Source organism: Syngnathoides biaculeatus, chromosome 11 (genome assembly GCF_019802595.1).
Source record: "Syngnathoides biaculeatus isolate LvHL_M chromosome 11, ASM1980259v1, whole genome shotgun sequence".
Taxonomy (NCBI): Eukaryota; Metazoa; Chordata; class Actinopteri; order Syngnathiformes; family Syngnathidae; genus Syngnathoides; species Syngnathoides biaculeatus.
In genome coordinates this window covers 10,403,271-10,418,316 of record NC_084650.1, presented here as the reverse complement: position 1 = coordinate 10,418,316, position 15,046 = coordinate 10,403,271, and the positions used below count along the sequence as shown (strand labels likewise).

General features: G+C 46.7%; 1 protein-coding gene and 1 long non-coding RNA gene across 14 annotated transcripts in view; one reads left to right on the top strand and one right to left on the bottom strand.

Annotated features, from left to right (window-relative positions):
- Positions 1-15,046, bottom strand: part of spock1 (SPARC (osteonectin), cwcv and kazal like domains proteoglycan 1) — a 120,297-nt gene that overhangs the window by 28,587 nt on the left and 76,664 nt on the right. For 12 of the 13 annotated variants that reach the window (XM_061835067.1, XM_061835069.1, XM_061835063.1 and 9 more), the window contains 2 exons: positions 8,589-8,634; positions 1,153-1,233 (listed from right to left, as the gene is read on the bottom strand). In XM_061835067.1, the coding sequence (XP_061691051.1) occupies positions 1,153-1,233; positions 8,589-8,634 (127 nt within the window). Of the gene's footprint in view, positions 1-1,152; positions 1,234-3,685; positions 3,824-8,588; positions 8,635-15,046 lie in introns of those variants that run through there. The other variant, XM_061835073.1, reaches the window with a different exon arrangement.
- Positions 2,006-5,076, top strand: LOC133508720 (uncharacterized). The gene is made up of 3 exons (XR_009797127.1): positions 2,006-3,146; positions 4,631-4,723; positions 4,817-5,076. It is a non-coding gene; the product is annotated as an uncharacterized LOC133508720 (long non-coding RNA).

The window sequence follows — 15,046 nt, the reverse complement described above, 5'->3', positions numbered from 1 at the left end:
ACAGTACATCGTTAAGATCATTTCATACAGTGCTGGGTGTTCTTGGTGCACCAAAAAGTACAAAACAACAACTGCGTGGGTAGTGGTGTTTTTAGGCGCTCGAATTCAACGAAGAATCTGATTCAGCGGAGGATCCCGGCCCCCCCACTACTTCCCTTCGGTCGAGGTTCTGTGGTGTATTGTTTGTAAACTCTCCACAGATTTCGCATCAGCTATTTAAAGTTGAGCCGCAATTCCACGAGTCAGCGTGCCGTTGGTTCCTTTCGCTGGCTGAAAGAAATACGAGTCCATGTACTGTACCGTACTAGATCACGTCTTCGTCCCTGACCTCTGCAACATCGCAAAGATCAAAAGTGGCAGGTGGTCCCGTGGGATGGTTTAGCCTAATACGTCGCGCGCTTCATTTTATCTGAGGCGTCGAATGACGTTAGCGGCGAAGCCAAGGCTAGAAATAGCCGCGAGTTCCTAAAGGGGACGCCTTTGATAATTCTGCGCGCATTAGTTACGCTTCTATCTGCAGCAGACGACCGACGGCGCGCCGGGTTATCTCGCCGTTCCACGGCGACGTATCTGCGCGCTACCTGAGCCTGGCGAGCGGAAAGCAATTGCGGCAAACGCCCACGCTTTTACGGGGACTGAAATTGCGGCGGGAAAACCCTTCGGGCTCCTTGTAAATAAACCGACATTACACGCGGCTGCGGGCTTTTATCCCTCATTCTTTCCCGCTACAAATAAGCGTGAAAATATGGCGCCCAATTTAAGCTGATTGCGTTTGGTATTTTTGCTGCGTGCACATCCCTCCCGCGTTTGCACCTTTGCCCGCACTCACCACGCCAGGGAAGTATTTTTATCTTTTCAAATGTCATTTTCTATTTCTATTCAAGTCGGGACTTAAACTGTGAAGGCTAATACGGGACCTTGTGTATCATATTTGGTGACACGTTAATGAAGGTGTCGATTGTGCTTCATGGTTCTTGTCGGTAAGAATGCTATCATACAAAAGTGTTGTCAGAATTGGCTGCTGTCCAAGAAATCCATTTTTTTTTTGGGACAAATCAACTGACATTAATCCATAAAATGAAATCACGACCTTAGAGCTCGAGCTACACAAACAACACCTGAAACTTATGGAAGTAATTTTTTCAAACTTACCATCCTGTAGCATCTTCTTGGCAGATCCGGTGTGGGTTTTGGTCCCCGGGTGTCCGTCACGTCCGGGCTTCGCCTCCCGCTCTAAAAACACATTTGAAAAATCAAATGAAGCCAACGATATCTAGTCCAGAGGGGATTGGGGTGGGGTGGGGTGGGGGGGGGGGGGGGAGGGGGGTTAACCCCAGAAAGGAATGTCGATTTTCTTCACTTTTTATGGAAGGACAATCTTCTGAAAATGGATGATCAATGTCCATTTTTAAAGAGAATAAAACAATATTCACTTTGAAGCAGATTGATCGATTCCTTCCATGCGGAAATGTTGCACCTCCCAAGAAAAGGAAAAGCCCAAAACACAACCAACGTACAGCGCTGGGCGCGCACTGCTGACGAAAACGAAAACGAAAACATGATTTGTGATGTACTTCAAATCATCTGGAATCAGAACCTTCGTATTTATCACTAAAGGTTGCTGATTGCCATCCCGCCAGAAACTGCACAATCACTCTTTAGATGGTGTTGGTGCTCAACCGCAGCCTCCCCCCCCCCCAAAAAAAAAAGGACACACTTCACAAGGTCACACTGAATGTACAAAGTGTCTCCAAAAACAAACGATATATTTCAAAATCAAACTTTTGAAAGCGTTTTCTCCTTCAGCGCGAGCCAAAGAAATCGACCGACCGCGGCGTCGGCCTCGTTCAACGGGCGCGAAGAGGCGACGGTTGCGGGAGGAGAACTCGAGGCTACTTCAGCATGACGACCAGCTTGCGCACTCTGCCCTGAGCATCTGACACTTCCTGACCCAGAAGAAGATCGCCGCGCCGGAGCAACCCCTTCATACTCACGTGACGGGATTTTCTTTTTCCTCTCTTTCCCAAGCTCAACTTTTCTTTTTTTTTTACGACAAAACTGTGGAGAATCCGGGAAGAATCATGCAATGAAAGTGCGGCAGAGGAGGGGAAAAGTCATTTGAAGTCGTTTGGAGCTTGGATTTGAAGGTCACCGTTTGTCAAAACACACCTTGTATTTAATCCATAAATCTACCGCAGTCAGATTGAAAATATAATCACACTAATCATGAACAGACAACTAAGGCTGCGCATCAATATGACGATATCAATAAAAGGTCTTCGGTCATTGACCTCAATTGAAAACCAAACAAAACACGCAAACCGAATCAGACGTACACAAAGCACCCAGATGGTTTCGAGTGGTCATAAATATGAGCGAATGCCTGCTGTAACAAGGTCAATGAAATAACATCTGCGCCAGAAGGTGTTTGTAAGGGCAACAGAACATTTGGACAATAATTAATTGCTGCTGGCAGAACAAGCGTTGACAGAAACAAGAGGGAAGCTCTTCCAGTTCAAGACGCAAATGAAAAAATGCGCTCGATGAAATGAATTGGTCATTTGGAAGCTCGCAACATTTTGCTTCCGCCGGCATTGGTGCCAAGCGGAGGCCCAACAAAACGGTCGCCGTCTCCTGCAGTGTTCACGTTCAAGTCGGCGAGCCGAGGCCAAATCAGATTGCGAGGTGGGAAACGGCTGCCCGATCAAGCCACTCTTCACGCTTGATTGACAAATTGAGAGCGAAGCGTCCGGCCCCGCCTTTCGCCCAAAGCAGATCCTGACCGGGATAAGCGGTGCAGAAAATGGCCGGGTCGTTTGTGACGTTTTCTGCTGCAGCAAGCAAGCCAATGACGGCGCTTCGTTTTCAGGAACTTCTCCTTTCGCAGGCGTTTATCTCTGGAGTTCTCATCTCGACAGGAATGCTCTGGGGTCTTTTTTGTTGGCTTTTGTTCTCTGTTTTCCCACCGTTACCTTCTCAATCTTTGCCACTGCCACCCGCCGGCATTCAGCCTGAGGGGCCGCCGCCGAGACGGCAGGCGACGCCGCGAGTGTATTTCGCCGCATTTGCAACGGCGGCTGGAGTTTCTTGGCTGTGGGGCGCGGCGGGCCGAAACCAAACACACGCAGACGCGCGGTGGCCGGCCAGTGAGTTCCTTCGTCTGCCATTAAAAAAAAAACAAAAAAAAAAAAACAGCCAAACGTGCATTGAGATAACGGGAGGTGCAAGCGCTAATGATTGCATTTACCCGCCGGGGCTCCGCGCACAATCATTCAATCTTTATCTCAATTTCTCTTGGCAATTCTGTGCGCTTCATCCATTTTTTTTATCACGTTTGGCTTTCAGACGCCGCGGCTTCGGCGCTATGTGGATTAGCAAAAGCCGACGTGCGACCGCGTGCTCTTTCTCCGCTTCCCGGCAGAAAAAGAATCACGGCGCTCTCCGTGCAGCGCGTGTAACGGATGGTTTTGTCTGGTACGCAACCGAACTCCAGAGCCCAGCCGGCGAGATAAGAGGCTCGTGGATCTCGTCGTTTTTTATAAGGTGGCCAACAAGCCATTGAAATCAGAGCGTTAAACGGCGCCGGAAGAAAGCCCGCAGAGCAAGCTGGGAAGCCCAAATACAATATTTGCTCGACCTTGTACCGGCTCAAACTCTCTCGGGTACATCGACAGACGACGCTCACCGTTTGTGATCCTCTCTGCGTCTTCTCTTATCAGTTTCTCGCTCGCTAATTCTTTTTGCGCCGCAGATCAAAGATGGTGTTGCATTATGAAGCAGACGGAGCGTCAGAGAGGTCGTCTGCGGCTTGATTAGAAACGGGAGCGGGTAGACGGAGGCCATTCACGGGGACGGTCGCACAAATAGCAAGAATGGCGCGGAAGGAAGAACATGTCACATCTCATCTCAGGCTGACTGCTAATTGGGAAACTGCAAAGCTTTGTTTTTCCCAGTCATTTGTGCCAAATTGGTCTGAGGGCGTTTTTATTATTTGATGCCAAAATGGTTACTATGGTACCCAGTGTCTGATTCGTGCGATCTTCCAGGATTTTGTCCGACGGTCAGCGGCGACCTCGGTTGCCCCCGAGCATCTGACACTTCCTGACCGACCCATTCCTGGGCAGCGTCACGATTTTCACACATTACATCCTTCAGTATATCAAAATATTTAAATGTTTTCATCTCATTCCGATTCTGGTTTTTTGGACAATCTACTAAGAAAACCCAAGTACCAGCGTCCCATTTTTGGGATGAGATTATAAATGAGTAAAGTTATCATATAATTGAGCCATGAACAAAAAGGAATGCCATTTCCTTGATCGTGGCCTGTTAGGAGACTTTTATCTCAACAAGGCAAAAAAATTGCCACCCCGCCCATGAATGGGTTAACGTCGTCTCCGTTGCGTCCACCAGTCGTCTCTCCGTTGCCGTTTGCCACTCCTTCGCTTTGCCGCACTGGCCGCGATGACGGCTCGCCGCTATTTGCAATCCTGCCTCGGACTCGCGTCCCCGGATAATGCATCGCAATCACAAGCTCACAAATCTGCCGGCCAGGGCGATATAAAAGAAAGCAGAAAGCGGCGGCGGGGGCGCTCTCGAATACTGATTTCGCCGTTTGTCTTGTTCACAGTGCCCACGTTATCTTCCGCCGAGGACTCTTCCAAACTTCTTGTCCGTGCGTCCGACTTGAAGGCCCTTTTGAGGGGAACTCTCCAAAGACAAAGTATGTGTGAGGATGTATGACTTTCTCAGAAATACAGTATAGAAACAGAGGGCTGCGAGCGTGTGTTTGTTTGTTTGTTTGTTTGTTTTGAAGGCGCGGCGCTCTCAAAAAGGGGATAACACGTCTAATCCACTCACCATCACGCCAACGGCCCACAACAAATTTCCATTTTGGCGAGATGCTTTGACAGAGTGCATTTTGCCCGATTTGAAATGCTAAAAGGAATGAATGCCCTGCAACAGATGCGCCGGTTGCAGGTGGCGCCTTCCTGAGAGCATATGGCCACCTACGCGACAACATGGCCGCCGCACAACCAGATGGCTTTTCGGCCTCATGTTTAATGCAGCACACGATATCGGATGATGTTGTCAAGCTATTTCGTAAAAAGAGCATCGCTGTAACCTACGATGGCCTCCAACATTATTATCATCACTACAAAGTGTCTCCGCTGTAGATGTTTATGAATCATAATTAAAGACAGACAACTGCAGATTACTCTTATGTGGCTGGAATGAAATATAATACTTTGAAATGGCGTATTTATCAATACCTTTTAGAGTATATAAACCTAATGTACCGAGGATTTAAAAAAAAAACAATCTTTTCATGAAATATGAAAGAGCACAAGAAATGTATGACATTTATCTTGCGCCGTCTGTGACGCGGCCTTGTGTCAAAACCACACACACGCACAAAAAAAACAGCACCTTCTTGGAGGCAGGTGGACGTCTGCGTCATAGCGTAACATTTACAGAAAACCAGCAGGTTAACCATCGACTACCAGAAATAGGTCAGTGAGCTGTCACTATGGAAACAAGTGAAAAGGTCACGTGACGGATGTGTAAACGTGTCACGAGGTGGACGAGTTAAGACGTTACGCCGCTAGAAAGTTCATTTCCGGAACAGGAGAATACGTCGAGCCGGAACGCGACTGACAGGGAACAAGCTCCTCATTACGGGACAGCGGCTTCCAACCTTTGAACGATCTTTAGATCGTACTATCGGAACAGTCAAAACAAAAATACAATGTAGTACTTACAAGTTACAAGTATGACATTTTGCCCCCAAAATCCGAGATTTTACTTGAAATTTCATCGGCTGTTAGAAAAGCCCATTTGTCACACTTTGCAATGCGGGTGAATTAACTGCACGCAGAAAATGTACGCGCGAGCAATGCATGCAAAATATGTGCAGCTTGCTGACAGGGCGGCGATGATGACGGGTGGAAAAAATATTTGGTCGTTGAGTTGGAGCTTCACTAAGCAACACGATTCCGTCGGCAAGCTGACGGTGGACTGTTTAACAAATATTTGGGAATATTTGTCATCGTGCCAGAGTGGACACCAGCTTGAAAACATGCAAATAAATAAAACATGCAGATATTGCCAGAGAATTTTTTTATTGGTGTGCCCCACGGTTTCATTATTCTGCTACGTTTACGCGACGTAAAATTAAGTAATTGCGACGAGGATGTCAAACGCGCGTCATCGTGACACCGACGCAGTCCATCACTGCCACCGCAGCGCCATCGAATAACCCGCAAATCCAAACGGGAACGGACATTAAAGGCAATTGTCACGCAAGGACGTGAACGACAATCACGAAGATTTGATCGGCCAACGGGGGATGCGACTGCTTACGATTCACAACCACCAGCAGCAGGTCAACCGATGCCATTCATTAGATTTTACCGAGAGACGCATTAATCACCGACCGGTTCATCAAGGGACTGGATTTCCCTCCATCAACCTTGCGGCTCCTGATTAGTCTCCAAGGGCGACGCGCCATTCATTAGTCAAACTCAGATCAGCGGGCGCCGACTGAGTGGAGAATCCTTTAAGTCGGACTGAGCTGCCGCCGAGCGACGTGGCCGCGTTCGACGTTACGATTGCAATTATGTAAGTTGACCTCGCGCACACCCAAACAACGGATGGACTGGATCTGGAGCGCTCAACTGTCGCCGCGATCCGGGACACGGACAAATGAAATCAAGAATCCTTTTTTTCGAAGAAATCACGTCAAGCTCAAAGTCAAACTGAAAATGTTTTGGGGTTTTTTGAGCCACGATGGACAGGTACCCCCATTCTCCAACGCCATGAATGTGCTTTGAATACATCTCAAATTTGGAGAGTTTAACGCATGAGTGAGACGCGCAGAACAGTAGCCAACGGCGTCGTAGCCGGACAGACAACTATCGCAACTGGTCATAGAAGTCGTTTTTTTTTTTTCATGTACAGCAAACAGAAAAACTCGCCACACGTATGAAAAATGGCTCCCAGTTAAACCAATTTTCTTCCCCACTTCATGTGGCCTATAAAGTGTAAATGTGAACCGAAACGAGTATCTGTTCAATCGGAGTCAGCGCACATCAAAATCCATCGAAGAATCACAACCAAACTTCTTTATGGTCTCATGAAACCAAGGTCAACCTTTTGGATTCACAATTGCAAAAAAGGCGAAGGGAAAATGAGCGCCGTGCTGGTGGCAGCATCTTTCTTTGGGAATATTATTCGTAGCCTTCTGTCGAGGCGGAGGCCAATTACAAACACTTCAGCCTTAGCACAAAAACGTCTGCCAGAAAGGAAAGCAAAGCAAAGACAAACGCATGGCAGGAAGCCTACTAGAACATCTGAAACTCATTTGGGATGAACCACCGGTGCTCCCATTTGGCTGAAGGAGTTTGAAGGAAATTGATTCATTCTGAACACAACCAGAACCAAATTCAGGAGGGTGTGCACACTTAGGCAACGTCTTTATTTCAATTGATTTAAAAAAAAATGTTACTTCCCCTCTTTCTTTCAATTTACTGGCACAGGTTATCGGTCACATGACTTGAAAACGTTTCAAAATGATTTCGTTTTGTCCAATTGTTTGAGATCGCATAATCCTGCCATTTGAGCAAGGGTGTGTAGACTTTTTCTACCCGGGACCAAGTCATTTGAGCTGCTGGACAGCAAAAAGGGGCTAATGCCTTGATTTATCGTCTGGTTTAAACAGGATTTAGCCGCATTTTGACGCGTTTGGCTTTGCTGAAGGATTCCAGCGTTTTCCAAAACGGTGCCGTGGATCACAAAGACTTTTATGCTCTCGACGGCCGCGAGCTGGCGGGCAAAGTCGCCCCGCGCCAGCTGGGTGAAAATTAACTTCACGAGAAGGAATGCAGGCCCAGAAATGCGCCAACTGTTCCCAAATTGTCCGATTGATTTCCTTTATTCAGTGGCTGTCTAATAGTTCTCCTGTCCACGACTCTCCGGAGGACCGTTTGCGCGAGAGTTACGGCGCGGCGGAAACGCGAGCGTGCCAGTAACTGAGCGGTCACGCAGGTGCCCGCTTTGCGGCGAGGGAGCCATCGCGGCTTGGCGCTGCGGCAAAAAAAAAAAAAAAAAAAAAAAACGAAACGTGAATGAGGAGCAGGTTCTTTGTTCCTCTGCACGCTCGTTTGGAATTGGGCTTCGCCGTCTCAACAAAAAGCTGCTTTGTTTTCGGAAGACATCAAATGAGGTTGGAGACGGCACACCGCGAGCCGCGATTCCCATTCGGCCAACAATAAAACACAACATTTTACGTGTCGTATAAAATTCATTCTGATGAGTCTGAAAATGGGGATTTGCTGATGGCTTCTTCACACGCGTGCAAATTCAGCTCGCGTGGACGTCACGTCATTCGATTGCGAATAGACGAAGACGGAATAAGTCGCGTCGATGTGTTGCGTTACGCCTAAAATTTATCTTGTGATTGTGTGTGTGAGGGGAGGGAGGGAGGGGGGGATGATCTGCATACAGTATGTTGAAAAGCTGCTACGCATATGCGGCCCATTTGATCATCAACGCTCCACCGATCGATCCAGTTGGTCGGAGAGACTCACCTTGGTCGAGAGAGCTGGCAGGAGCCCAACTTTTGAAGTAGTCGTCCTGAATGGAAACAAAACATGACAAACGTCATCATTCCAGACAGCACCGAAACGTTCCTGCCAATGGACTCGAGTGGAAACTTTCACACTCGAAAGGAAATATCGTGAAAATACACCAGAATAAAAATGCTTTTGTGGGGTATTGTATAACCCCGATGATGTTCACAACTTCTTAGATTCTTGCTGCTGTCAAACAATGAAAACATAAAACAAAATGTCAATGATAATGACAAAAAATCTGGCAAAGAGTACATTTTTTTTTTAAATAAAAACAAAATACGGACCATAGTACTCAGTGGCCAGAGGTGGGAGGAAATGTTTCATTAAAATTACAGTAACCTCAATGTTTGATGACAATAAGGAAGAGATAAATTGATAAAAGGATTTTTTTTTTTTAATAAGCTCAAATAATGAACCGCGGCGTAATCAACGCTAATCATCCATGAAGGTTAGCATACGCTTGGAAGAGCACGAGCTCATTTTTCCACTCATTTGTAGACCAACAATTTGGAATATTTTGCCCCCCCCCCCCAAAAAAAAAAAAAAAAAAGGAGTCTGAAGTTGTTGTTTTTTTGCCCATCTTTAGCAGCCCGAACACGCTCGCGTGACTCCGTCTGCATCTCAAGTAGAAGCCCGAGCGGAACCGTGCGGCAAGTCCGCCTCGGTGACACAAAAGTGCAGCAGACGGAGAAAAGCTGACAGATTTGAAAAGTAGGAACATTATCTTCATCTCCAAGGAGAGAAAACAAGAGCGCCAGGAAATAAGCACGAGCGGGAAGCAGATGAAACCTCATTTGCGCCTCCCGACTCGACTGCGAGCCTCCTTTCGCTTTTCTTTGTCTTGAATCCGTCACTCGCGATTACAAATTCATTTTACACGCTCGTCATACCCGATGTCAGAAAAGAGTTTCAACTCAGACGCTGAACCGCATTTAGACAAAGATTGAAAATGAATCAAAATGCATTCCAGCCTTGATGGTGATGAGATATTCATGTCTGTATTTAGTTATTTATTCCCTGGTTCAATGTGACAACAATAAAGCAGGACACTACAATTGCGCCATAATCAATGTTGTTGAGGTTTTGACAACATTTGGGTTTAAAACGAGCCATAAACTTCTGACCCGCAAAACTTTTGGTTTGGATTTTGGTGCTGCAATGACATCATCAATGTCTCAAAGTTGTCAATTGCAAGGTCGGCATGTTTCACAGCACGGCAACGGCGCAATGTTTTCACAGCAGTACCTCGTTGCTCGACATATTTCACACTTTTGAGATGCGGGAAACCAAATGAGCTGAGCTCCGACGTTGTCTGACCTCGTCAATGGATTTGATGAGCGACTCTCAACGGGTCCCAAAAATGTTACGATCTAAATCGTAACAAGTTCCGGTATAACATGAGAATAACACGTCTTCGGTCGACAACTGCCGATCCTTGAGAAACGTTAAAAGGTCGACGGACGTTCTCCTTGAAGCCGGACAATTTTGAGCTTTACGGCTGAAGCGGATTCTGCTTTTGCGGATGGATCGGAACGACCGACACTTCTCAACCTCGGGACTGGTGTCGAGAACCGGTATCGAACTTACCCCAGGGCTACAATTTTACCGACAGGGAGTATCCGAAAGCTCCTCTCTGAACGGGTCTGTTCACGGTCTGAGATAATTTAACCAAATTTATTTCGGGTATCTAAGAGCGTAGCAGCCGCAGTCTTTCAACATCGCGTTTCTTGTGAGTTGTACCAGAACAGTCTCAATGAAGGAGAGTTCATAAACATATTTTACGTTGGGCGACCGAGAACGGAATGTACCATCTTTCTGCCTGATGAACATTTCTGCAAACGCTTTTTGAACAGGAGTCCGTTTCGGTTCAAGAGCGGCACGTTTTGTTAAGGACTTCCAATTCGCAAGCCCAGCCGAAGCGGCCGTCAGACTTAGGCGGGAAAAACGTCCTTGATATTTGGCAACCGCTTCGGCGCAGCTGCGTGGGGTGCATTCAAGGACGCGGCGTAAGAGCGAGTGATTGTGTTCTTTGCTTCCTTTGCAATTCATAGCAAAGCCACAGCGAATCCGACACCATCACCGGCGTTCCCGTCGCCGCATTTGGCCGCGTTCGGTAGCGGCCCGTCGCGCACGTGAGTCTCGTCGCCTCCGCAAGTGGCGCCGTACGCTCCTATTGTCATATTCCAAAATTGCACGCCAAATATTGCACCTTCCGATGCAGCCTTGGCTCCCGAACTCAGTCAGGTTCCGACCTCAGATTGTGTTTGCAGTTAACCTGCTGCGGTCCACTTTTTGTTTTAATAGCTCATTTAAAAAAAAAAAAAAAAAAGACAAAATGAAACAAAAAAGAGCCTTCAAACGAGAAGCTTTTCCTCAAGTTTTTGAGACTGAAAGGTGAAAGCTGCCGTTGGCTGCAAATTTGGACGGAATCTTTGGCAACAGTGGGCAAATAAATACCAGTCAGACATGAGTAATGACTTTCTTTAACAAGCAAAAGAAGGAGAAAGAACTCCAAACGAGTTGATTTTCAAATCTTTGAAGTGAAATTTTAAGTGAGTTGGCGCAGAACTCGGACTAACCCAACACTTTTATTCCAGAAAACAACAGACTGACGACTTACCTCCGCTTCCTTCAAATGATTGCAGAGGAACAGATGGGAGAGAGAGAGAGAAAAGAAAAAGAAAAAGAAAAAGAAAGGTCAGTGAAAATGCCAGAGCGTGTCATGTCTATCTGATATTTAAAAAAAAAAAAAAGAAAAAACTCTTTGTAAATATTACGTTGGACAAGAGATTCATTTAACGTGAATCAGAAGGCGGCGGAATAGCAAGAGGACTCAAACGTGGATGCGCCTGATTTTATGCACCGTGCAAATTGAAGTGCAATTGTGGACGCTTCGGGAGGAAAGCCCCACAAAGACAAAGAAAAAATAAAAAAAAGGGGGGGGGGACACACACACACACACACACCCAGAAAGACGGGCGAGGTTACGCCCGATTGCTTTGGTGACTCGACTGGACGAGCCGGTTCGAATTCATCAAGCGAGCCCGTGCGGGCAAAACCCCGAGAAGTGTTTTTTTTTTTTTTTTTTTTTTTGCAGACGCTGGCGAGGATTCTGAGGTGAACGTGTCCACGGGTGTCCACACTTTATTCCATTTTTCAGTTCTTGGAGCCTGAGATTTAATATGCCTTCATTTTGTCAATTCAACTGGTAAGTGGATGAAAAATAACACCTCAGTTCCACTTTCTTGTCTTTCTTTTAGAAAGAACCAAACCGAAATAAATCCATCATCTGATGACACGGAATGGATTGTTTTGTTTTTGATTTGGACAAAATTAAGTGAGAGGGCATCGTAAGGAAAACGACTCCCCATGTTTGACTTGAACTTTCCGATATTCTCGCTTCTTCTGTTGCAACTATTCGGTGTGAAGGATGGCGTGTCCTTTCCCATGACCCGCTATTAATATTTCAACGCGCCATCCCAAAAAACATTAAATGGCCGTCTCCGGCGCTGTGACACAACCTCGATGGCGTGCAAAACCTTGAAAGTGAATATGAGGAGATTAAAACTAGCCCGTTATTCATCTTTGATGGAAGCTGATTTGAACAAATGTTCATTTTGAGTTTCAATACGTCTGTAGGAGGATTGTACGAAATACATAACTCGTTGGGAGTTATTCACAAGTCCCCCCGTTTCAATTATCGTTGCGCGGCATCTGTTGTCTGGGATGAGGACTCCTTCGTTGGAAAACTTTGCAGAGTTGAGTTCATTTAGCAGTAATTAGGATTAATGGACTCCACGGTTATAAGTCCAGGACCCCTTCGTGACACAGTTTGTAGTTTCATTGAGATGTAAAAAGTAAAAAGGAAAAGAACGTACAACCAGGTGAAAAATACACATGCGAGCGCCTTATATAAGGTGTTTTGTAAAGCCAAAGTGGCCCAAAGTCTGATGACGAGTCTGACACCAGGATTTGTGTCAAACCAAATCAGAAACTAAACAAATATTCAGATCAAGTGACAAATGCTCATGATAGCGTTTGGAGCTGAGGCAGGAGGGTCTTTGAACGAGATACGACTCACTAAAACTCCAACGAGAAAGGATCAAACCGAGACAAAAATAAACCAAAAGGCAGAGAAAGCAGCCTCTACAAGTCCACAAGGACAAAAAGAGGCTGATGAGCAAGCGCCTTTTACGCAGTGGGCCTTTTACCTTCTCCAGTTTCATGGACTTGTGTGGGCAGCGCGTCGAAATGATGCTTAGCGCGTCTGCCTCCAGTGCGGTCGCATCGCCAAAACGTGCTTGCGAGAACTCAAAATCGTCTCCAGGTGTCAACGTGAGCGCGTGGCCGTTCTGTTTGCGTGCGCCTTGCCTCCGACTGGCGACCGGCCGCGGGTGTAACCCTCCTCCTCCAACCCAAAGTCATCTGGGATTGGTTGCTAATCTGGACAATTTGGATGCAAAATGAACAAACAGTGTGTGATTTCTTGTAGGCTGAAATTATGACTTTCAGCAGCACATGGCCTGGGTCTTCTTTTTTATCGTTCATTCGTCTATTTTGCATTCTGCTTAGCCTTGTCATGGTCCTGCCGGTCCAGCCCTGCACACCGGCGCCGATTAGGAGGCGCACACCTGCGCCTGATCATCGTTGATTAACCCCTGTATTTGTAGGACCCAGGGGACGACTGGTAGCTGACAGATCGTCGCAACTCTTGCCCCATTCCCGCACTCCCGCATCTCTGATCGTAGTCCCTCATGTACCGACCTCCGCCTGTTCTCCGACCGACCCCGTAATCCTGACTCCTTTGACACTCCTGCCTCGATCTCCCGCGTACCGACCCCTGCCTGCCCGCGGACCTGCTCTCTACGCCCGACGTCCTGACTACCGCTGCTGCACTTGACTGTCTGCCTGATCCCCGACCTTGGAACGAATAAACACTTTTCCCAAACTGCCTCTGCGTCTCCGGAGTCCTGCATTTGGGTCCTCCTCCGTATCGATGGGTTGTGACAATCCTTTTCTGTACAGTAACCTTTTTTTCGGCATTGTTTGTATCTCCATTTTTTTGTTTTCTCTTCAACTTAAGAATGTTTGACTCCACTTATCAATGTGAGTCATCCTTTTCCCTCATGAAGATCATTAAATCCAAGTAGCTACCGTCGCACCCTATCTGATGAACGTTTGGAAGTCTGCTTGCGGCTGGCTGTCAGCAGCTACTGTCCCGAATGTGTGCATCCTTGCCCGATTGACGTCAGCGCAAGTCATCGGAGCAAACTCGGGTGATGACAAAAAAAAATGTACATTGTAAAATATGCTGTGCTGTTCATCCATTTCATTCACGTTTCAGACTATTCCCAAATACACGACCGTTTTCTCGCGAGTCCAAGATCCCCTTCCTCCCACTGGCGCGCATCTGTTTGAGCGACGCTTTTCCTGACCAAATAAACACGAGCTGGGATACGATCTTAATTTAGTGAAGAGGACGGATTAATTTACAGTAACAGGGTAGAATTGTGTAAAAAAAAAAAAAAAAAAATGTAAGAGTTTGACATCTGGCCAGGCCGAGGTAAGATCGGCCTCAACAGTTGGGCCATTAAAGAGCCCGAGTGGAAGCCATGATGACGCTGATGTTTCCCTCTCTGAACTCATCCCTCAATAGTCTCAAGTGCGATCGAAGCAGCTGGCGAGTTCATTAAAAAAAAAAAAAATCTAAACGCTTCTTTAATTGAACGGTTCTAAAGCAGGATGCCTTCAACCAACCAGCAAAACCACCTTGCTGACCAAGAACGTTGAAACGCGGCGCAACCATTACTTGGTCCGAAAAACTGAGAATTGCGATGGTCGCGCCTCCCTCGGTGCGCCATTAAAAGGGGAGCAGCCTCCTGACCAAAGACGCCAACGACACGTGACGACTCCAGGCCAGCAAGATCATTTTCAACATCTGCAGAGCCATCGGGTCTTCTGGTGACACGTAGCCCCCGCCCCCGCCCTCGCCCCATTTCACTTCCACCTCCTCTTCAGGATGAAGAAGCTGCTGAGCCTTCAGGCCCATTTCGCAACAAACAACTTCATAAATCATGCTGTCAGGATGCTGAACTCCGTGCTCTTCCGCCTGTCCCTGGACTCTAACGCGTCCCCCTTGAAGACAAAAAAAAAAAAGATATGTATAGATATATCTATATTCACAATCTGCTGCCGACCAGTTCTTAACATAAGGTGCAGGAAAAAAAAAAAAAAACAAAATCGAGAAAAAACATATTTCAATTGTCTATACGCTCTGTGCAAATTGTGAACTGACAATGAAATGCTTTCAATCTCGAGTTTAGTCCTCGAAGTAAGCTACAGCTTGAAATCTCCCCCCCCCCCCACGAAATCCAACACTCTTCTTTTGAAACAATGGAAGACATGAAATACGG